This window comes from Salvelinus sp. IW2-2015, linkage group LG16 (assembly GCF_002910315.2).
Source record: "Salvelinus sp. IW2-2015 linkage group LG16, ASM291031v2, whole genome shotgun sequence".
Classification (NCBI taxonomy): domain Eukaryota; kingdom Metazoa; phylum Chordata; class Actinopteri; order Salmoniformes; family Salmonidae; genus Salvelinus; species Salvelinus sp. IW2-2015.
The window spans coordinates 6,159,975-6,184,622 of record NC_036856.1 but is presented as its reverse complement, the minus strand read 5'-3'; the positions used below and the strand labels follow the sequence as shown (position 1 = coordinate 6,184,622).

The window sequence follows — 24,648 nt, the reverse complement described above, 5'->3', positions numbered from 1 at the left end:
TGCCAAGCTAATAACGTCATACCCAAGAAGACTCGATGCTGTAATCGCTGCCAAAGGTGCTTCAACAAATTACAGAGRAAAGGGTCTGAATGTGATATTTCAGTTATTTTGGTTTTATAAATTTGCAAAAAAACTAAAAACCTGTTTTTGCTTTGTCATTATGGGGTATTGTGTGTAGATTGATGAAGGAAAATAAACTTTGAAATACATTTTAGAATAAGGCTGTAATGTAACAAAATGTGGAAAAAGTCAAGGGGTCTGAATACTTCCTGAATGTACTGTACAAATGCTGTTTATCAACTACAGCTCAGCCTTCGACACCATAGTGCCCACCAAGCTCATCACTAAGCTTGGAGTGCTGGGTCTGAACCCCGCCCTGTGCAACTGGGTCCTGGACCCCAGGTGGTAAAGGTAAGCAACAACTCCTCCTCTACATTGACCTTCAACACAAYGGTGCGTGCTCAGCCCCCTCCTGTACTCCCTGTTCACCCATGACAGCATGGCCACGGACGTCTCCAACTTAATCATCAAGTTTGCAGACGATACAACAATGGTAGGCCTGATTACCAAKAACGACGAGACAGCCTACATGCAGGAGGTGCGGGCCCTGGCTGAGTGGTGCTAGGAAAATAACCTTTCCCTCAACAAAACTAAGGAGCTGATTGTGGAATTCAGGAGACAGCAGAGAGAACACAACCGCATCCAAATCAACAGGGACCAGTGGAGAGGGTGAAAAGCTTCAAGTTCCTCGGCGTGCACATCACTGACAACCTGAAATGGTCCATTCACAAAGACATCCTCGGGCGGAGGAAGAAATTCAGCTTGGCCCCTAAGATCCTCACAAACTTCTACAGATGCACCATTGAGAGGATRGTGTCGGGCTGTATCACCGCCTGGTACAGCAATTGCACAGTCCGCAACCGCAGGGCTCTCCAGAGGGTGGTGCGGTCAGCCCAACACATAACCCGGYSCACACTGCCTGCCCTCCAGGACATCTACAGCACCCGGTGTCACAGGAAGGCCAAGAAGATCATCAACAACCTCAGCCACCCGGGCCACGGCCTGTTCTTCCAGCTACTATCTAGAAGGCGAGGGCAGTACAAGTGCATCAAAGCTGGGACCGAGAGACTGAAAAACAGCTTCCATTTCCAGACCATCAGACTGTTAAAATAGTCACCACTAGCCGGCCTCTGCCCAGTACCCTGCAGTGAACTTCGTAACTGTTACTAGCCGGCTACCACCCGTTACCCTACCCTGCACCTTAGAGACTGATGCCCGATGTACYTGGTCATGGAACACTGGTCACTTTAATTATGTTGACATACTGTTTTACCCATTTCATAGTTATACTATATATACTGTARTCTAGTCAAGGCTCATCCTATTTAACTKCTGCTGTACACACTAATTKTATTCATACACTGTCTATACACACCATCATATACATATATATTTATATTCCGGACTGARATTGCTCGTTCTGATATTTCTTTATTTTTATTTTGGGGGATTTGTGTGTATTGTTTTGTATTGTTCGGAATTACTGCACCTGAGAAAACATCGGAAAAYTATGTGTATGCAACCAATAAAATGMGATTTGGTTTAAAAATCAAAACCTTGTATGATTTCCTCGTGTTAATATCATGTTTAATTAATCCTAGGTTGACAGTAATGCATTTCAGGGGCAATCAAGAGGAGTTCAAATACATTCAAATATGAAAACATTCTTAAACATTCATTCAGTATGCATCAAACGGCTAGCTACAGATCTACTGATATATTTCTTTTGAAGTCATTCTCTTTTTCCCATTGCTTTTTAAGGTCAGGGGCTGAATCCAGTCCCCAGTTTAAAGGCATTCTCAAAATATGGGCATTTCTATTGAAAATATACAGACGTACTGGTCTCAAGCCACGAAATGAAAGCAGATTACTATACCCTGATCTCATGGCCACTTTTGGGTTTCATGTGTGTGTTTTGGTGTTATTCCACAGTAACACTGGTYATACTGGTACAAAGCCTGACAGTGMAAAAACAACGAGGGTGMTATTTCTTTCTGCTGCTGAGTTAGAGGCCAAGGCAGGGTGACCTATGGAACAGCTTTGGTGAGTCAGACCACTTTACCACCCAGCCACCCCTTGCCACAGGCTGGCTGAGACATATAGAGCCTGGAGGTGAGCTTTTATGTCCATTGAATGAGCTTACTCCTTCAACCAATGCTGTTTTGTAGCTCTTTCGAACTCACAGCAGCACAAATGGAGAGCCAGGAGAGAGGATGGTGAGTGGATGGCGCGATGTGGAGATGAGTGTGTGCACTTTGACCCCCTCCCCTAGGAGATGTTTTCCAGGATATAGAAGATGAGCTCTATGACTACGGGTCCCTCGCTCCTCTTGCGCCCCCTGCTGTGGATGATGGGCGTCAGCACGGTGTCCAGGGRGTTGAGGTACGGGGCTGGGAGGGGCAGGCCGTTACTGCCGGCCACAAACCTCACCTGGAACATGGAACAGCGATGTCAACCCGCCACACATCTATAGCTTTTATAGCTTTGGTAATATCCCGAAGGCCTATATCCTGTCACTGTTTACATGACTAATAACTTCCTATTAAAAAGGTGGTCAACAACTCACATTTTAGGCATTCAAGAATTACTACAACTATTAAAGTAAGATGACGCACAATTTGAAAGATTCCGCTTCCAGAAAATGTTATTTCTTAACATCTAAATGGTCCAAGTCCAGTATGTTCATTCAATGGCACCGTCACCTGTTGGGAGTCCAGTGTGACACGCAGCCCCAGCTTGGCCATGCCATCCTCCTTCAGCAGCTTGAGGTGTGGGCACAGTGCCAGGCAGAATGCCCTGGCCAGTCTCTCTGTCAGCCGGCTGTGTTCTGTATGGTGGTCACTCTGGCTCTTAGGATGATCCCCTCTCTGTACAAAGAACACCTGGGAAACACACAAGAGACTCACAAGACACAAGAATGTACTTAGGGAATACAGTACAGAGAGAAATGGTACACAAGAGTCAAMACTAGCGGTGAAAAGTTGGATGTGTGTACCTCTGTCCAGCGGATGACCTTTCCATTGGACTTGTATTCMGACTTTTGGAACATCTTCACACTGTTGACGGACTCCATGGACTTCCCATCAATGGGGCTGATAACACTGCAAGACACACAGGCACGCACACACACACACACAGCCATACAAAGAAGGCAAGCGACGATAAAGGGTATTCTACAGCAATGGACAACAGTGTGAGGCAGACTTGAAAAATGGATGAAGCGACAATGGGATGGGGTTCGTGAGAGAGGTTAAGTAAGATATYAAATGCCAACGTTCTTTACATTACCTTGGAAATAATTGACGACGCGGCGTTGGGACACTCGTTGAGACTTAAGTGATAATGCCCGAAAGCCGGTGTTTGGAGGATATATTGGCACGTCAAGGGCCGGCAGACCCCTTGACTTTTTCCACATTTTGTTACATTACAGCCTTATTCTATAATTAATTTAATAGTTTTTTCCCCACTCATCAATCTACACATAATACCTCATAATGAAAAAGCAAAAACAGGTTTTTCAAAATTTTTGCAAATGTATTAAAAATTAAAACTTAAATATCACATTTATATAAGTATACAGACCCTTTACTTAGTACTTTGTTAAAGCACCTTTGGCAGCAATTACAGCGTCGAGTCTTCTTGGGTATGACGCTGCAAGCTTGGCACACCTGTATTTGGGGAGTTTCTCCTATTCTTCTCTGCAGATCCTCTCAAGCTCTGTCAGGTTGGATGGTGAGTGTCGTTGCACAGCTATTTTCAGGTCTCTCCAGAGATGTTCGATCGTGTTCTATGTCCAGTCAAGGACATTCAGAGATTTGTCCCGAAGCCACTTCTGCGTGGTCTTGGCTATGTGCTTAGGGTCAATGTCCTGTTGGAAGGTGAATCTTCGCACCAGACTGAAGTTCTGAGCGCTCTGGAGCAGGTTTTCATTAAGGATCACTCTGTACTTTGCTCCGTTCATCTTTCCCTCGATCCTGACTAGTCTCCCAGTCCCTGCCGCATAAAAACATCCCCACGGGATGATGCTACCACAACCATGCTTCACTGTAGGGATGGTGCCAGGTTTCCTCCAGGCGTGACGCTTGGCATACAATCTTGGTTTCATCAGACAAGAGAAGTTTGTTTCTTATGGTCTGAGAGTCCTTCAGGTGCCTTTTGGCAAACTCCAAGCGGGCTGTCGCGTGCTTTTTACTGAGGAGTGGCTTCCGTCTGGCCACTCTACCATAAAGGGCTGAAAGGTGGAGTGCTGCAGAGATGGTTGTCCTTCTGAAAGGGTCTCCCATCTCCACAGAGGAACTCTGGAGCTCTTTCAGAGTGACCATCAGGTTCTCGTTGGACCTGCCTTTACAATGTATCCAAGRWCAGTTTGTGTGGTTGCTGGTTTAGCGTTCTGTAACTTTGTAGCAAGTACGGTCTGCATGTGTAGGTGCCTATTGAGTCAGGATCGCAAGGTGTTCTGATATCTATTCCAACGTCCCGATATCTTTCACAACCCGGCCCGTTATCTGGTTTTAATGTCTATTCTAGAATGCCCTTCTAGCCAATCAGAAACAAGTACTCAACAATGCTGTAGAATAAATGTAGGATAACGATAGGCAAAAAAAGCGAACCATGGTACGCTGATCAGAAGTTTAATGACCTAACACTCACCCCTTATTCAAAGTGCATTCCTTATCCAGCCATTGGACCTGGACATGCTCCTGGCTGTCTGACTGGTCAATCCCCCCACAGGTGATGGTGTAGTCTTTCATCTCCCGTAGCGACCGGCGAAGCTCCACCATGGTCTCCACGGTGATCTGCACCATCAGCCCATCTGGAGAAGGGGACAGCAAAAGCAAAAAAACACACACACACACACACACACACACACACCACACACACACACACACACACACAACACACACAACACACACACACCAGCACAAGAGAGAGAGACAGACACCAACAAGGACAACACACACACTCACATGCACATACATACAGCCACACACAAACTTTGAGTGCACATGACACACACGTACAGACAAAATTGACAGACTAAATAAGGAAATCTTATTTAGGATGAAAGTTAGTAGTCAAGTAATCATAATATGACTATTTTCTGTATTTTCGTTCAATACGATTAGTACGGTAACCCTCCAGTTTAAGTGAAGATACACAAGATGATACTACTCCACGATGCTGGATTTGGCAAGATATCCTGATGCTGCTTTCAGAGCTCCACTGACACAAAAAAAGCAGGAACCGGTGACTGAAACAAAACACAGCACCATATATAACCACTTGGCTTGTAGATGTAAACATCTAAATATTACAGTTGGACTAAACCAAAACTAATGACAGAGGTGAGCTTTCTACACCAGTAACTTCCTCCACGATGGTTCACCCTCTCACGTGACACGACATGCCCTCCAGTGGTGGAAAAAGTCACAGCAAAGGCACGGTTTTTTGCAGTGAGCATATAAATACATGACAAATCACGCATACGATTTTCCCTAGGCTGCCAAAAGCCAGATACCACTGGTTGTGTTACGTGCCAGCAAATATTACCTCTCGTTACTGTAATCTCTCTCCCTCCCTCTCTCTCTCTCTGGTGGTAGGTGATGTGCTACTTGCCCCGTGTGTAGCATTCCCCCTCTACTTGTATTCTCTTTGATTACAGGAACAGGCAGTCTGCAGTCTCCCATATCCCCATCACCCTCTTGTTGAATTCCAGGGGCTCTCACTTTTGCGAGGCTGATTGTGGTGCTGATGGCCTGGGTCTGGTACTGGCCATCGTCCCCCTGAACACAGATGAGGTGGGAGTCTGCCGCCCACTTTGAAGCATCCCACCGATGGCCAGCACATGCTTCAATTGGACTTATTCAAGAGCCCTCATCAGCTGAGAGAAGGAGAGAGAGAGAGAGAGAGAGCGAGATAAGAGAGAGGAAGACGGACGAGGATGAGAGAGAGAGAGAGAGAGAGAGAATGGAGAGAGAGAAAGTGAAAAGAGAGAGAGGAGAGTGAAAGAGAGACAGAGAGAGAGAGAGGAAAAAAGAGTGAAGAGAGAGAGAGAGAGAGATAGAGAGAGAGAGAGAGAGAGAGAGAGAGAAGAGAGAGAGAGAGGATAGCAGTGGAGAAGACGAAGAAGTGAGAGAGAGAGAGAGAAGGTGAGAGAGTGAAGAAAGAGAGAGAGAGAGTGAAAGAGAGAGTGAAAGAGAGGGAGAATGTATTGATGAGAGAGTTGTTTATAAAGGAGTGTTTTTATCATTGATAAAGTATTTATAAGCATTTATAACAGCTTATTGGTTACAGTTCACCAAGTGTTGTTTCATGGTTTAGCTGTACCTCCTCATAGCCATTGGTGGGGATTTTAATGCAGGTCCTCTGAGCCTCCAGATCTACAGTGAGTCCAGGCACCACTGGCAGAGTGTACCGGTAATTCCTGAAGTCCTGGGAAGCAATGAGGGAAAAAATGTGTGATCCAATAGGCACCAATATGGAAACAACTGACTGAAACAGGCAGGGACTATCTGAATTTGTCCAGTAAGAATRGTTTTGGTACGGTGTGCCCAAATGAATGCAACCTTGGTGTTGATTGCTGTTATTGTAATGAGAGGCAAGCTACTTACTACTAGCAGCCTCATGATGGTGTGGCCAGTTTCCCCAAAAAGAGCCTTTCTGAAGCGCACACTGTACAGAGGACAGGGGTAAACTGGAAAGGAAGGGAGAGGAGTGCCTTAATGGGGATGACACTGAGTGGATGTGGCAGTGAAACGCACACAAAGAAGAGAAAAGCCGCACACTGCGTCTCCAATGCAACACACGTAACAGATACCACAAAACGACAGCTATGCTGCCTTCATGTGGGTATTGCTTGCACGCACATGCACGTGCACGCACACACACTCTCTCTCTACACATCTACATCTCTCTCCTGCTTCCAGAGCCCTGACTCACATCTGTACTCAGCCCCCAGTCTGAGCATGAGGCGCAGGGGGAAGGCCTTGGCCCAGGGTACTTCAGCCCGGTGGACGAGTAGGCCAAAGAGGAAGGGCTGGTTGGGCATAGGCAGGCCCTGCAGGGACTGGAGAGTGGAGCGTACCCAGAGGAATCCTGCATGCTCKTCACTGCTCAGGAAACTACTGGAGAACTGGGAGAGACCCAGGTGGCTTAGCACCTTGCCTGTGGAGAAAGGAGGGGGTAGATGGAGGGAAAGAGATGGAAGGAGAGAGAGTGAGATGGAGGGAAAAGGAAAGAGAGARYGAGGGAGGGAGATAATGAGAGATATATAGAGAGAGGGACTAGTACACCATTAAACAGACTTGGAAGTCTTTTCAAGACCTGCTTCAGAGCTTTATCCAGTGCTGATCAACGGCAGCTAAGTTGCCAGACCACGTCAACGCCAGTCTCACCTGTGAGGGCGTCCCTGTAGAGCTGTATGAAGTGGCTGAAGATGTCCTTGGGGAAGCTCTTCTCCTCAGGCAGACACTGCAGAAGGACCACCACCTCCACCTGGCCTACCGCATGCATGCCCTTGGACGTCACACACCAGCACTTCCTGTTTACATCTGGGGAGAGCCAATGAGAGGCAGCACTTCAATGTGAGGTCACTGCTGGTGACACGGTCTGACACTCTTATAAAATATACCTGTGACTTGAGTCAATGGTGAGCTAAGAATACATGTAAACAGTGTATACACACTGTCAATGACTGGAAAAGGTTGAAGGTTGAGAGGAAAGGTCACATACAGTTGACCAGCTTGACCATGGCCAGTAGGTTGGCGTTGAGGACAAAGACCAGGGAGTTGGGCCTGCCGCTCTCCAGCTCCTGGATGAGAACCATCTCAGAGGGCCTCTCTTCGACCGTGTAGTCTGGGCGAGACAGAGGAAACTGTGAGCTAGACATCCCTAGACGCAAATACCGCCTTTAAAAACAGTCAGCCATAGTTTAACTTCTGTGTCTAAATATGACTAAATAAGATTTGTAAGCTGGCCTCTAGTGTTACCATCCTATTAAATTGCCCAACATGAAGACAATAAGCCTGATAATGAATCAGAGTAACACCTCTAACGCTAACCCTCTGATCATTCAGTAGCTAAGCCTATGACCAGTGGGCTAGCATTTAGCATCTCCAGTAGATAACCCTATGACAATCAGTACAGTGAGCTAGCCGTTAGAATCTCCAGCAGCTATCTACCTAACTGTATGACAATCCCAGTATAGTAAGCCAGGGTTTCCCAAACGTGGCTTTGCAGTAAGCTAGCCGTTAGCATCTCCAGTGATAGTAGCCTGGTCGTACCTCCTTTGACTCCGGTGGAGGTGAGGATGGGAGGGAGGCCCTCCAGTGGGATGAGGTTGGCAGAGCTGCTGATGTGGCTGCTGACCAAGGCTGCTGTACCCCAGCCACAGGGCCCACACGCCTCCTGCAGAGGCTATACAGAGAAGGGAGAAGAAGGATGAGAAGGAGAATACTTTATTAATCCATACAAGACAGAAATTGGTCCGCTCTGATGCACACACGGCGCCGGGTGAGCAGTTTAGGGGTTAAGTGCCTTGCTCAAGGGCCGAACGGCAGGTGATAGCGTCGAGGATAGTTCCAGACAGATTTTCCCACCAGACATAGGATTCCAACCAGCAACCGAACCTGCTTCTCTAGCCTCTCGGCTACCTACTGCCCCTAGGTGGAGGGAGGAGGGGAAGGAGGAGGAGGAGGGAGATAGTGAGGCAGAAAGATAGTCAAAAAGAGAGAGCTTATGGAATACTGTGGGGTTATGGATATCAAAGATACCAACAGAAAGCATGTTACCACATCCTTAGAACTTTTATTTGAATTGTATAAATTGTAGCAGATCAGTCTGGTCTGATAAGGTTTTGTTACATACATTGAGCAGGGGCATCTCCTGTGCTATTGGGGCCCTCCTGCTGGTCTGTGGTGAGCCAGTGGCGCTTCTGATTGTAGCAGCTATACTTCTCCTCAATAATAGCGGTGAAAAGGTGGGGCCTCTGATTGGGGTACAAGGTGCAGAGTCTGATTTCTCATTGGATAGGATCTCATCAGCAAACCACACCTTCCTCCTGCCCCTTGGAGGGGTTCCTAAAGAAAAACATACATGAGAGAAAGTCAATAATATAGACAGGAAGAAATGTCTACATATTGCACCAATTAACTTTATAAGACATTTATCGCCTCAATCCCATTTTGACAGCATCCCTTCTGATTTAAACAAAACTTTCCATACATGTTCGCCCATGGAAGAAGTGGTCAGAAAGTGACTTTTTGGACAACGAATGCCAAACATTCAGGAGATAAAGATGCTAAAAGTTGATCTGTTTTTGCATACACCACCATGAGACATCCACGTCTTCYTCACTGGAAAAGATTAACGGTTGAGTTTGATCAATTTAAAAGCTTACAAACAGTATTGTCAAACAAAGGTTTTTTGAATTCTCGTAATTTTTTTAACTTTTAACATCAATTATGGAAAAACGTGAAACTCATATTTGCATATGTTGTAGCTTAGAACCTATTTAACATCATTTGAGGTTTTTGTGTCGTGCCCACCATCGGTTGAGACACAACATGCTCTTGTCATTTCAATCATAGAAATATAACTCATAGAATGGACCTATCCCTTCAGAAGACTGTAATTTAGCTGGTACACCACAAACATTTGAATTGAAATTGTAACTTCTAATTACTACTACAAAGATTACCGCCGGTACACCCACTGTCGACTATCAACTTAAATTGACATGTTTATTCTATTATCTATATTTCTATGATTTCCATAGGTACTGTGCATTCGGAAAGTATTCAGACCCATTGACTTTTTCCACATTTTMTTATTCTAAAATTGATGAAATACATTTTTTCCCCTCATCAATCTACAAACAATACCCCATAATGACAAAGCGAAAACAGGTTTTTAGACATTTTTGCAAATTTATACTAAATAGAATACATAAATACCTTATTTAAATAAATATGCAGACCTTTTGCTATGAGATACGAAATTGAGCTCAGATCAATCCGGTTTCCATTGATCATCCTTGAGACGTTTCTACAAGTTGATTGGAGTCCACCTGTGGTAAATTCAATTGATTGGACATGATTGGAAAGGAACACACCTGCCTATATAAAGTCCCACAGTTGACAGTGCATGTCAGAGCAAAAACCAAGCCATGTGGTCGAAGGAATTGTCCATAGAGATCCGGAAGCCACTCCTCAATAAAAGGCACATAACAGCCTGCTTAGAGTTAGCCAAAAGGCAACTAAAGGACTCTCAAACCATGAGAAACAAGATTTTCTGGTCTGATGAAACAAAGATTGAACTCATTGGCCTGAATGCCAAGAGTCACGTCTGGAGGAAACCTGGCACCATCCCTATGATGAAGCATGGTGGTGGCAGCATTGTGCTGTGGGGATGTTTTTCAGAGGCAGGGACTGGGAGACTWGTCAGGATCGAGGGAAAGATGAATGGAGCAAAGTACAGAGAGATCCTTGATGAAAACCTGCTCCAGAGCGCTCAGGACCTCAGACTGGGGCGAAGGTTCACCTTCCAACAGTACAATGACCCTAAGTACACAGTCAAGACAACGCAGGAGTGGCTTCGGYACAAGTCTCTGAATGTCCTTGAGTGGCCCAGCCAGAGCCCGGACTTGAACCCGATCGAACATCTCTGGAGAGACCTGAAAATAGCTTTGAAGCGACACTCCCCATCCAACCTGACAGAGCTTCAGAGGATCTGCAGAGAACAATGGGAGAAACTCCCCAAATACAGGTGTGCCAAGCTTGTAGCATCCCACCCAAGAAGACTCAAGGCTGTAATCGCCGCCAAAGTTGTTTCAACAAGTACAAGTTGTTTCAACAAGTACCGCATAAAGGGTCTGAATACTAATGTAAATGTGATATTTCTGTTTTTTCTAAAATGTSTAAAAAACAATTMTTGCTTTYTCATTATGGGGAATTATGTGTAGATTGATGAAGGAAAAAAAACAATTTAATCAATTTTAGAATAAGGCTGTAATGTAACAAAGTGTGGGAAAAGTCAAGGGGTCTCAATACTTCCYAATGCACTGTAATTTCAAACAACTGCTGTTCCCATTCAAGTCAACATTCTCTGACGTTTGGCTCTCCAACCATGTTTGTGGTACCATTTGAAAGTAGAATGTATTTTATTCCCATTTTAGTGCATTCATCAGCCAAAACATGACACCTACCCTGTATTCAGGAACATGTTGTGTCTCAACCAATAGCGGGAACAACACAAAACTCTCAGACAATGTAAAATAGGGTATAAGCAACAACATATGCAATTATGAAAAAAATCTGAGTTTAGTTTTTTTTTAGGTAATTTACATTAAAGGTTAAAAAGGGATATATTATTATTWWTTTTTTATTCACAGAAATTATGAAATAGTTTGACAACCCTGTTTGTAAGCTTTTAAATTATATAAATCTCATTATTTGGAGCCGAATGCCAAAACATKACTTTATGAGCACTTCTACAATTGGCAAATATGTATGGAAGGTTTCGTTTAAATCAAAAGGGTTCCTGTCAAAAAGTGATTGAATTTAAATGGATTTACCCTGTAGTGTCATGGTAACAGTGTTGTCATGTGATACTCACGTTTCACTAGAGTTGAGTGACAAGAGACACAGACACGCCCCTCCTTCCCATCCAGGTGTGTTAGTCGGAACTTCAGACCGGAGCACACTGAACAGAATACCTGTAGCACAGACACACGATCACTAATGGTCAGCCTAATTTCTCAGGGATAACATACCAGAGACAAACATCCAATCCCTTCTTACTTTAAATACAACCGACACACACACACACACACACACAAAATAGTGGTGCAAGACCCTCACCTTGCCACAGGCGCGACAGTGGTGCCTTCTCTTGGTGAAGGTGAACCTGACATCACACATCATACAGACCAGTGCCTGGGCGTCAGGGACCCACACGGGGGCTACCTCCCCCAGGATAGTGCCTCGCTCCCTGGACAGAATGCCCGTGGGGCCGGCCTGTAGCTCATTGTCTGGATCCACTAATGGAGACATAGGGGAAGGTGTGCAGTCCCCCACAGCTCCCTCTTCACTATCTGCTTGAACTCCGTTGGTGTTGGTCTCATCATTAGCTAGTCCGTTGGCTTTGGTCTGGCTCTGAAGCCCCAGTCTAGGCCCTTGGATCTGGGCATCATGGCCGCCTCCATTGGGCTCCTCCACAGGGGGACCAGACGGGTCGTCAGTGTAAGGGCCTAGGGCATCTGAGCCACTGGGGGGGTCCTGCAGCTCAAGTCCACTCTCCTCCAGCTCCTTTTCCTCAACCACAGAGTCCTCCTTGGAGGAGGATGGCTGGGGCCTGTTCTTCACTTCCTCTTCTACCTCCACCTCCACTTCTGGCCGAGCAGCTTTGGAGGGGCTGAGCATTAGGGGGGTAGAAGCCTCCCCAAAATTCCTCTCTCCCCATGTTGAAAGAGTGGTCACAGTGCAGTTTCCCTCCTCCAGCTGTCTCATCAGTCTCTGAGCGGGGGTCTCCAGTTGGGAAACAGGAGCCACCCCTGGGCTCAGGACCCCCTCTGAATGGACTTTGGGTTTTGCAGGGGAATCTGATCCGATGTGTCCACAGCCCAGCTGTCCTGGCTTTGTGACATCCCCATCTTTGAGCATCAGCAGACAGGGTCTGTGGAGCCAGTGYTGCTTAGCATCCATCAGAGACGGAGCATCCGATTCATCTGTTCATACAAAGACGCGGGAACAGATCAAAACTATGTGAAGGTATATGTCAAATGAACCTGACATGGACATTCTACATCACAAAGAGAACAAACAGGCATATATGAAGAACATAACATTTAGTCCACAAGAGCACCTAAGCAATCACTCACGCCCATGATCCCAGATGGGACAGATCCCAGATGTTCCTAGGTGGTAATGGGTCCAATAAATGGGAGGCCATTTATCTCATTGCTTTGAATAAGTTAAATCATCTACCGAGGCCAACATATGTGCACTGTCATGCTTGAGAGAGCTAGATACGTCCCAAATGGTAGCCTTTCCCTATGTAGTYCACTACTTTTGGCAGCCTATTCCCTATGTAGTGTACTACAGGCCCATAGTGGTCTGGTCAAAASTAATGCTCTATATAGGGAATAGGGTGCCATTTCAGAGGGAGACAGATCCAGAGAGCCAGGTAAAGCTGACTCATTCTCTGGGGAATAGGGCTATAGTGAAACACCAGCATAAATAAATACAGGCTACAGTGGCAAAACTGGATGTTAGATTATGTACATTAATATTATAACGTTACATTATTAATAAATGCACATACAATTAGTTTGACATTTTCGAGAATGGATGGATAATGTCAATAACACAAATAAAGATAATATAAATTTAATTCTATATTTTTGAAATATTCTACTTCGGTATCGACTGAAATAAGACAAAATGTTATGACTGTGAGGAAGAAAAATTCATAATTCAGATTTGGGGTTACATTATGCTGTGATTGCGCCTTGGTTGGTTATTGCCTATTGCACAATTTCAGGTAGGCCTACCCTTTAGCGTTGGTGAATTCTTGTCGGGGTATAACTGCATTGCAGCTTTACCCCCCCCCCCCCCGCCCCATTATTGCACCCCAACCCAACCATTCATGCTGACGATCACAGATTACTGGTAAATATATCAGCTTTTTTACGGCGCATATAAACTACAATAGGGCTCAACCAGTACAGCTGACTGAGCGTTTGCTTCGCGGGACGGTGACGCATCCAGCACACGTGCAACAGTTTAAATCCCCTCTCAACCAGTGAACACGGCAATGCGACATTTGCTCCCCATCCCGATTCATTAATCGTTGCAGGTTTTAATCGCAGSATTATTCCCTTTATCACGTTATTTCCATATAATTCAAGTCGTATTTTCCCATTAATTCATATAGGCTGAAGGAATATTCTCGTGTGCTTCTGCCTTTCTATGAATGTGTCGCACGCGGCAAGACGCATGACTGCACAGATCAGCTACAATTTCCCCTATGATAGCGCGAGATGATGTAGTTCTATCTGTATGATTTTATTTTGGAATAGAATAAAAAAAACTTACCTTCTGTCAATGAACCCAATAGGCTTTCATTCTCATCGTCCCGGGCACTGAAGAACTTCAACATATTGCAACATTAGTGGCGAAGAAGACAAGAAAAGCAGTCCTGCTCACTAGCAGGGATGATTTCCCTCCCACTATTCCCCTCTCTCCTTCTGCGTCCCCCGATCCCCCCCCCTCTCTCTCACTGCAGGTCTTAAGTAAACTCAAGGATGTCCTTAAATGTCCTTTTCTAAAGTAGTGTACACTGTATTAGAATATATGTATACCTAATGAGATCATTCTATTACAGAAAATGTGCTTTTATTTCCTATCCAAAAATGTGTCTACTGCACATTTTCATGTCTTTATGTGGTTTAAGTGTTAGGTCATAATACCCAAGTCATGTGTACATGAAACCTCAGAAAACATGTCTAAAAATAACACAYAAGTCCTTACAACCATCTTTGATTTCATCCAAGTCAGTCTAATATCACATTGGATGTCATCTCTGCAAGGCCTGATTACTTTGAGCATGAGGCTACAGCGGCTTGAAATTAAATAGTGACTAAATAGTTAGGCATCTTGATACAATGATGGCCAGGGTGGCAGCCATTGTGACAACAGTCTTCAAAAACMAAATACCCCCTTTCAACAGCCAGAAAGACCACAGCACCATGTAGAAAACGTTAATCACCTTTATTTTGTTTCGTAAAAACAAACAAAATTATTAAGACTAGCTTTAATTAATGACCACCGCAATCCTGATCAAGACTAACAATGTGGTGAAAAGTACTGAACCGTTGACCAATGTGTTGGGAGTTGAAGTGAGCAAGCAAGTCTGATAAGGACTGCATCCTTGGGACATTTCAAAATACACAAGTCTCTGGTTGACGGGATAGTGTTTGAAATMATATGTCTTCGTAGCTAGAAGTTAAAACATCGGAGAAGCCGCCTTAGTTTCTTAATTGCAGTTCCAATCCTTGTATGGGGTCTCAAGGGGAAGATCAATCAGTTTGCCTCATTCTTTGATGCTTCGTCAAAATTCTCCACCAGGTCTGAAGAGAAGAGGAAAACAAAGGATGGTTTTACAGGTTGAAATTATGTAATGTTTCCTCTGAAGTGTCTGATATACTTCCCTTGCAAACGGAATCATCCTTACCTGGGACATCGTCGTCTTCTTCTTCAATATCTTCTGCTTTAGGGGTTTTGCTGTCAAGTACTGCAATAAAAAATATACAGTTGAAGTCGGAAGTTTACATAAACATTAGCCAAATACATTTAAACTCAGTTTTTCACAATTCCTGACATTTAATCTTAGTAAACATTCCCCGTCTTAGGTTAGCTAGGATCACTTTATTTTAAGAATGTGAAATGTCAGAATAATAGTAGAGAATGATTTATTCCAGCTTTTATTTCTTTCATCACATTCACAGTGGGTCAGAAGATCACATACACTCAATTAGTATTTGGTAGCATTGCCATTAAATTGTTTAACTTGGGTCAAACGTTTCGGGTAGCCTTCCACAAGCCTGTCTCTTATACACATCTAGATGTGTATAAGAGACAGGCTTTAACTTCCTGACTGATTTCTTGAGATGTTGCTTCAATATATCCACATAATTTTCCTGCCTCATGATGCCATCTATTTAGTGAAGTGCACCAGTCCCTCCTGCAGCAAAGCACCCCCACAACATGATGCTGCCACTCCCATGCTTCACGGTTGGGATGGTGTTCTTCAGCTTGAAAGCCTCCCCCTTTTTCCTCCAAACATAATGGTCATTTTTGTTTCATCAGACCAGAGGACATTTCTCCAAAAAGTACAGTCTTTGTCCCCATGTGCAGTTGCAAACCGTAGTCTGGCTTTTTAATGGCGGTTTTGGAGCAGTGACTTCTTCCTTGTTGAGTGGCCTTTCAGGTTATGTCGATATAGAACTCGCTGATTTCTTTAGATTTTTCCATGATGTCAAGCAAAGAGGCACTGAGTTTGAAGGTATGCCTTGAAATACATCCACAGGTACACACCTCCAATTGATCCAAATTATGTCAATTAGCCTAACAGAAGCTTCTAAAGCCATGACATCATGTTCTGGAATTTTCCAAGCTGTTTAAAGGCACAGTCAACTTAGTGTATGTAAACTTCTGACCCACTGGAATTGTGATAGTGAATTATAAGTGAAATAATCTGTCTGTAAACAGTTGTTAGAAAAATGACTTGTGTCATGCACAAAGCAAATGTCTTAACCGACTTGCCAAAACTATAGTTTGCTAACAAGAAATTTGTGGTGGTTGAAAAATGAGTTTCAATGACTCCAACCTAAGTGTATGTAAACTTCCGACTTCAATTGTGTATATATAGTAAGAATGAAGACGCTCCTCAGGTCTCAAAATAATCCCCAGTGCACACCGTAACAGAATTTCCCTTTGCAACGGAAAACGTTTTGCAACAAAAATCGAGAGCTTCTATTTGACAAATTTTGCTAGGCCCCTCCCCGTTTTGTCCCGTTTGGTTCCTTGTGAATATACCCCAGCCCTAACCTAATGATTTTACATGAGGGCCAACCCACCTTGTCGAGGGAACTGCTCTGCTAGTTTGCGCAGGCTGGTGAGGCTGTCGGCGCCCAGCTGGCTGAGGATGCCCGGCAGCATCTCCGTGAGTTGCTTGGTCTCGGCATGGCCGGTGATAGCGAATGTGTTGGCCGACAGAGACGCCTGCACTTTGGGGTTGTTGAAGTGGATCACTGAGCCGTCATCCTTGATCATGTTTACCTGGTGACAGTAAGGGGTGGGGGGGGGGGGTTTGTTCACTTCAAAATTCTACTCCAAGTTTGGTCCCCAAAGCCATACTAGGCTGCAGTCCACGCAAGAGACTTCAACGTCTACAGTGCCTTCAAAAAGTATTCACACTCCTTGACCTTCTCCAGATTTTGGGGTGTTATAGTTTGAATTCAAAATGGATTCAATTGAGACTGCGTCACTGGTCTACAGACAATAGCGCATAATGTCAAAGTGGAACGGTGTTTTTAGAAACATTTACAAATGTATTAAAACTGAAAAGCTGAAATGTCTTGAGTCAATAAGTATTCAACCTCCGTTATAGCAAGCCTAAATAAGAGTAACGATTTGTAACGAAAACACAAGTCACATAAGTTGCATGGACTGTTAAACATGATTTCTGAATGATTACCTCATCTCTGTACCCCACACATACAATTATCTGTAAGGTCCCTCAGTCGAGCAGTGAGTTTCAAACACGGATTCAACCACAAAGACATTGACTATCCCTTTGAGCATGGTGAAGTTCTTTGGAGGGTGTATCAATACACCCAGTCACTACAAAGATACAGGCATCCTTCCTAACTAAGTTGCCGGTAAGGAAGAAAAGCGTTCAGGGATTTCACTATGAGGCCAATGGTTACTTTAAAACAGAGTTTAATGGCTGTGATTGGGGAGAACTGAGGATGGATCAACATTGTAGTTACTCCACAATACTAACCTAATTGACAAGAGTGAAAAGGAAGCCTGTACATATATATATATATATTTTTTTATATWTTCCAAAACATGCATCCTGTTTGCAACGAGGCACTAAAGTAATACTTAAAAGAATATGGCAAAGCAAATCACTTTTTATCCTGAATATAAATTATTCCAATACATTACTGAGTACCACTCTCCATATAGTGGTGGCTGCATCATGTTATGGGTATGATCGTTCAGGATGGGAAAAAAAACACAAAAAACAGAATAGAGCTAAGCACAGGCAAAATCCTAGAAGAAAACCTGGTTCAGTCTGCTTTCCACCAGACACCTTTCAACATGACAATAACCTAAATCACAAGGCCAAATCTACACCGTAGTTGCTTACCAAGAAGACAGTGAATGTTCATGAGTGGCCGAAATGTTGAGTTAACTCTACATGAAAATATATGGCAAGACCTGAAAATGGTTGTCAAMCAATGATCAACAACCAATTTGACAGAGCTTTAAGAATTWAAAAAATAATAGTACGCAAATGTTTGTTTCAATACATTTCCAAAAGCATGGCTTTCGCTTTGACGTTATGGGCCATTGTGTGTTGATGGGTGAGAAAACCCCCTAATTGAATCTATATTGAATTCAGGCTGTAACAACAAAATGTGGATTAAGGGGTATGAATACTTTCTGAAGGCACTGCATAAGGGAGGCATGAAACAAACAAAATACAACATTTAAGAACTTAAGATTACACAAAATGTATAATGGTAGCTGTGGTTACCTCTTCAATACCAGCAATGTTGTTGACAGCTAATTTCTTTAACGAACTCTGAAGTTTTTTGTCGTCGGCTGTTGCCGTTCTGTGTACGACCTTCTTCTTCCTACGTGCCGAGCCCTGAAAACAACACAGCGAGATGTAAGAATGTACATCAATGGAGGTTAAATATAGCAGTGGTGTGCCCAGTGCTCTATCAACCCATCAGCAGTATCGGAAACCATAAGGCGGATGATTAAAAATAAAACATTTGCAAATATATAATATAGAAGTAATAGCCCTATATTTCATTTACACACGTCACCATAAATGACAAGAATAATGTGCTATTTTAAACAACTTTTAGACTATATTGTCATTTGATAAAAATGTATTATATAGGTCTAACTCATCAAGATTGACTTGATTTAATACACATTTCAACAGAGGCACATTCAACAGGACGCAATGTTTTGGAATGTTCAGATAGACACATTAATGTATAACAAACATGCCTCCAACATGTAGAAAAGGGATGGGCAACTTTGATGGGGGTGGGGGACAATTWTTTTTTTTTGAACACATCATGAGGGGCCAGAGTGGCTCACGTGTCTGTGTACCCACATATGCTGGCAGAGCTGGCCCTAGCCTTTTGGGGGCCCTAAGCTAAATTGAGTGGCCGGCTTGGGCTAATTGAGTGACTGGTAGTGACTGACAAGAGAAAAACTGCTGATGCATAACTAAACTCACACAGTATCTGCGCATGTGCACGGGCTCTCTTCAAACTTCTATAGATAGGCATGGGAGCAAAACAGTGGAGAAGTTTAGCCTTGCGCTCCAATGCCCTTAGTTGTTGCGGAAATTGACCCACTATGCTGTTTACTTAGCGCATCTACGTCATATCACTGACTACCTTTAAACATTGCACACCATTCTGTTCTGCTGAACGCACCCTATGTACTTCCTGTTGAATCTCTAAATATGGAAATTAGCTTACCTTTCCCCCTATCCGGACCTGGGCTTGAAGTTTTGCTAATTTTTCTTGGTTCATGTTTCTACCTGGAAAAATGACAGATGCGTAAGAGTTAAACAAAAATATTTAAACTAGCAACTGAACTGTTTTCAAGTGGAGGCATACGAGTTGTTATCTTGTCAATTATCTACACTAGTATCAGAACAATTTGCTCCAGATGACCAGTTTCCTCCATAATTTGATTGGAAGTGTTAGGGATTGCGTCAACATCCATCTGCTGCCAAGCTAACTAGCCGAGAAACGCTCAGAGAATGGAGTTCGGCATTCCTCACTTAACTAGCTGCTAGCTATGATAGCCAGCTAACAACTGTACACGCTAGGGAACTTATTATGTGAACGTCAATACYCGAGCTAGCTAACCACATTTGACAAGAGGGCGTTGTTACTAGCTATCTAACTTTAACTACCTACGGAGAACAGTTAAACAAGAACATAGCTACAATTTCAGAAACGAGCCTAAACCACATGCGACATCTTTCACAAAAGGGATGCTGTCTGTTGAAGACGCAAACAAATAGCCAGATAGTCAGGCTAACCAGACAGACTAGCACGCTAGCCAGTTAACAAAATGAAAACAGTGGATTTGCTGGGTATCCTATGAAGTGTCATTGCCTCTTTCCATCTAAGGTACATCGATCCCAGTCAAATATCAAACACAAACGTAATTGTTTACCATAAAACCACTCTAAAATGGACGTAAAAACAATATACCAGACCTGATCCACAAATATCCGAGGAAACATGCGGCAACGAAAGATGGGAGGATATGACGAATATCTTCTTCTATGGTATATTGGCGATCGCACAATGTAAATATGCATTCCGCCACCTACTGTGCGGGATGGAAACAGGATTCCCCAAAATTTTACAACATACAAAAATAAACGACCAAACTAAAATAAATGAACTGAACTAAATCCCCCAAAAATTCTGTTTTTTTTTAACATATCGGATTCCGAAACAGGCTCAAGGGGAATCTAGGAGGGCGAGTCTTCCGGCGCAATACTCTGTTCTTAACTGACTTGCCTAGTTAAATACACATTTTTCTAAAGTAAAATTCTTAAGTCCCAAAAACCAGGAGTGGTCTTAATCAAATCAAGACAACTCCTGGTCTGACAGACTCCACTTTTTCCAGCGCATACTACACAATTTCGACACCTCAAACAGGTCTCCCACATATGCATCCTTACTCAACAAACGCATCCCAACAAGAAGTTATTCATTCACATTCATACACGTAACCTCCACTACAATTTTAGACAATTTCCTTTTTGTTCCAGTTTTCGATACTACTGTTGTCCATTCATAACATTAATCTTCACAAACTTTGCCCGACGCGCTGCTTGATTCGAACTCATCATCCAATCCGCCGTCTTCGACTGACCCATTTCTTCTTCTTCGAGTGGTTTTCCAGGCGCCTGGACGCTTTGTTGCGTATTGCCATAGAGTTTCTAAACCTAGAAGCGCAACATTGCAAGACTTCCGGGAAACAGCTTGCGAAAATAGACCAAACATCCAAGCCGGTGTTTGAGGAACAAATGAGAGAAGTGAACAATTTTTCTTTTCGAAATCTGAAGGCACAACCTAGATTCGAGCAAACAGCTTAAGTAGTTGAACATGTTATTACTCCAACCTTGTGAAAGTAACAAACTGACACGTTTTCATTTTCCTCAAAAATAACATTATATTGAAGGAGTGCCTTTGGTTGGACGGTTTGCACATGCGCAGTTCGGGGCGAGACGACCGTTAGAGCCAATGACGTGTTGCTACGCAATACCTTAGCTAGCCAATGGCTGCATTCCAAACACTGAAAAGACACACCCTCTCCCCTCAAATTAACTGGACACTTCCAGTGATGCAAATTTAGCAATTTTGTTGCTAGATTTAGCAACTTTTCAGACTACACTGGCAACTTTTTTTTTTTCAAACAGCACCTAGCAACAAATTGAGCTACTTAAAAAAATAAATAATGAACTTTTAGCAACTTTTGAAAAGTGACTCAAATGCTCAAATGCACGCATTTTCCCTCTAAATGACACAAAAACGATTTTGTCTGTCACACACTCAGTCACAACACACGTGCCTGGCTGCAAAAGTGCATTGTGAGTGACGTCAGCAGCAGGCGCTCAGCTCGTGCACAGGCAGCAGCAGGTCAGCAGCAATTTCAGTAAATTGCAAATCATTGTTGGCTGACTGCAGTAGCAGTAATATGGGTTCGACGAGCCAAACCCAATGAATATAGTTGGTCATAAATGTTTGATCTTGAACAGAACTTACAACATCAATCAACATGCCTTGGTTTCTCAAATGATTGCCTCGCCTGGTTCACCAACTACTTCTCCGACAGAGTTCAGTGTGTCAAATCTGAGGGCCTGTTTGTTCGGGCCTCTGGCAGTCTCTATGGGTGTGCCACAGGGTTCAATTCTTGGGCCGACTCTCTTCTCTGTATATATCAATGATGTCGCTCTTGCTGCTGGTGAGTCTCTGATCCACCTCTACGCAGACGACACCATTCTGTATACTTCTGGCCCTTCTTTGGACACTGTGTTAACAACCATCCAGACGAGCTTCAATGCCATACAACTCTCCTTCCGTGGCCTCCAACTGCTCTTAAATACAAGTAAAACTAAATGACCGATCGCTTCAACCGATCGCTGCTTGCACCTGCCCGCCCGTCCAGCATCACTACTCTGGACGGTTCTGACTTAGAATATGTGGACAACTACAAATACCTAGGTGTCTGGTTAGACTGTAAACTCTCCTTCCAGACTCACATAAAACATCTCCAATCCAAAGTTAAATCTAGAATTGGCTTCCTATTTCGCAACAAAGCATCCTTCACTCATGCTGCCAAACATACCCTCGTAAAACTGACCATCTTACGATCCTCGACTTCGGTATGTCATTTACAAAATAGCCTCCAACACCCTACTCAACAAATTGGATGCAGTCTAATTTGTTTGTTCTGTTTTGTCACCAAAGCCCATATACTACCCACCACTGTGACCATACGCTCTCGTTGGCTGGCCTCGCTTCATACTCGTCGCCAAACCCACTGGCTCCAGGTCATCTACAAGACCCTGCTCGGTAAAGTCCCGCCTTATCTCTGCTCGCTGGTCACCATAGCTGCACCCACCCGTAGCACGCGTTCCAGCAGGTATATCTCACTTGTCACCCCCAAAAGCCAATTCCTCCTTTGGCCGCCTCTCCTTCCAGTTCTCTGCTGCCAATGATTGGAACGAACTAAACAAAATCTCTGAAACCGGAAACACTTATCTCCCTCATTAGCTTTAAGCACCAGCTGTCAGAGCAGCTCACAGATCACTGCACCTGTACATAGCCCATCTATAAATGGGAAGGGGAAGAAGAGAAATGGGGAAACTCATTAACCCTCCTACTGTATGGGAGTGATATACAGGGGGGTCTGTCAGAAAAAACATTTTGAAAAGCTTTGTGTGTTAAAACAAAATCAAACAGAACTATTCTAACAAGTCTCTATAAATCACTTCCTCATAACTGCAAATTAATTTGAACTTAATTTTTATTACCTGTCAACATAGTCTTGGCCGACTCCCAAAAGACTTCAAATTCACAGTTTGAACAAAAGGCAATTTGTAGAAAAACTTATATAATTTAGATTATACTAAAGGGATCATTGAACTTGTAGCCTATATTGTTTTTCAAGTAGGAAAGAGCAGATATAGCAATACAAAGTTTCAACGATACAATGAATGTGTTTTAATTTACATACGTTTTTCACCAATGCCGATCTTTGGCATGCATATTGTTGGCATGATGGTTAACACAAACACAACATCTGCACATTTTATTTTTTACTCAAGAACACCTAATTCATTTATTAATCACAAATCTCAAACCACTTGAGCCTTGGGATCGGAAAACGCTTCCAAGCCATGTTTCAACACAGATGAGGCATTTACAGTCAAGTTATACTGCAGTGACTTGTGTCACAAGCCGGCTCATAGCCTGTGACAAAAATGAGTGGACACGAACAACAGGTATAGGCCAATTAAAAATGTTCTTTATTATAAACCAAAACGATTAACTTTAAACTAAGAAAAGGAATGAGGTGTGAAAGTATTATAATGTAAGGTGTATGTAAAGTGCATGGATGCGTGAATCTGTGTGTGTGAATATGACTGAGTGAAAACTATGCAAAACTACAAAGGAACAAACAAAACAGGATTATACCTGGAGGAGCAGAGAGAGAGAAGTGATTAGTGAAACAGTTTATACCCTGAGCCCAGGTGGCTCCAATCACTAACGACCCTCCTCTGCCTGCAGGAGGAACCGCCCCTGCAAGGCAGAGGAGGAGCCGTGACACTTGATATATGTTACACTGCACCGATGTGACTTTCATTGGAAACCTTTGTGCATTCTGTTTCAGCTGTATACATAGTCCATACATTTACGTAATGTGACGTCAACACGGTTTAAGTAAACACTGTTATGTTAAATTAAAATGATCCTCTTAAATCCTTTTAAAACCACGGAAAGGATAGAGGTGATCAACTCATCATCAGATGATCTAAACTGACTCGGCTGTAAGCAGGCTGAGCACCCATGGTGAGAGAATCACTTCTACAAATGTCTTATTAATACAGAAAATTTGTTGTACAAAAAGTTCAACATTTTATTAAAACAAAAATATACACCTTTTAGTCATTTATCAGACGCTCTTATCCAGGCGACTTACAGTTAGTGCATTCGTCTTAAGATAGCTAGGTGGGACATCCACATAACACAGGATTATTGAAGATACTGTTTGAAGTGGTAGGGTTTCAGATGTTTTCGAAAGATGGGCAGGMACTCTGCTGTCCTAGCTTCAGGAAGAAGCTGGTTCCACCATTGGGGTGCCAGGACAGAGAAGAGCTTGGATGGGGCTGCGCGAGAGCTGCCCTCACATAGGGGTGGGAGGGCCAAGAGACCTGAAGTGGCAGAATGTAGTACTCTCAGTTAGAACAGACAGACACATGAATCCCAAATGTGTCAAAAACACATTTTTCATCAGTCCACAGCACCGCAGCAGGTCCAAGAGATAGGCCAACCATCTGCAAGACACAACAGCAACCTCAACGGCCGGGCCAGCCAAAAAAGTCTCTTAAGAATTCAGAACCCATATTTTCAAGTGGTAACAACGGCATAGCTGCCATATTGGGATTGCAGAAGACTGTGAAACAGAACTATTAGCTTCACCGGAGGAAGACCTGCTGAGTTGATGTTTCAGATTGCCT

The 24,648-nt window shown here is 43.5% G+C and overlaps 1 protein-coding gene and 1 pseudogene across 5 annotated transcripts; both read right to left on the bottom strand.

The window, feature by feature from the left end:
- Positions 1-1,695: 1,695 nt before the first annotated feature.
- LOC111976156 (zinc finger FYVE domain-containing protein 9-like) lies at positions 1,696-14,288 on the bottom strand (annotated as a pseudogene).
- Positions 14,289-14,812: 524 nt separating this feature from the next.
- On the bottom strand, positions 14,813-20,788 carry LOC111976038 (transcription factor BTF3 homolog 4). Of its 5 annotated transcripts, none has more exons than XM_070447475.1 (7): positions 20,720-20,768; positions 20,110-20,225; positions 19,358-19,419; positions 18,388-18,501; positions 16,697-16,898; positions 15,292-15,351; positions 14,813-15,187 (listed from the first exon to the last, which is right to left on the bottom strand). In XM_070447475.1, the coding sequence occupies exons 3-7, from the start codon at positions 19,409-19,411 to the stop codon at positions 15,141-15,143; spliced, it is 477 nt and encodes a 158-aa protein (XP_070303576.1). In that variant the 5' UTR covers positions 19,412-19,419; positions 20,110-20,225; positions 20,720-20,768; the 3' UTR covers positions 14,813-15,140. The 5 variants fall into 5 exon arrangements, with proteins under 5 accessions (XP_070303576.1, XP_070303577.1, XP_070303578.1 ...); XM_070447476.1 differs by having other exon boundaries at positions 20,110-20,222; positions 20,720-20,746; XM_070447477.1 differs by lacking the exon at positions 20,720-20,768 and adding an exon at positions 20,636-20,659 and having other exon boundaries at positions 20,110-20,222.
- Positions 20,789-24,648: the final 3,860 nt, after the last annotated feature.

Bases quoted from the DNA above. Each gene is read 5' to 3' on its own strand.
- LOC111976038 (XM_070447474.1), bottom strand. From the start codon at position 20,136: ATGTTTCCTCGGATATTTGTGGATCAGGTCTGGTATATTGTTTTTACG. The intron at 19,420-20,066 runs GTAAACAATTAC...TCATTTTTCCAG, and splicing joins CATTTTAGAGTGGTTTTATG to GTAGAAACATGAACCAAGAA. The intron at 18,502-19,357 runs GTAAGCTAATTT...TGTTGTTTTCAG, and splicing joins AGGTCCGGATAGGGGGAAAG to GGCTCGGCACGTAGGAAGAA.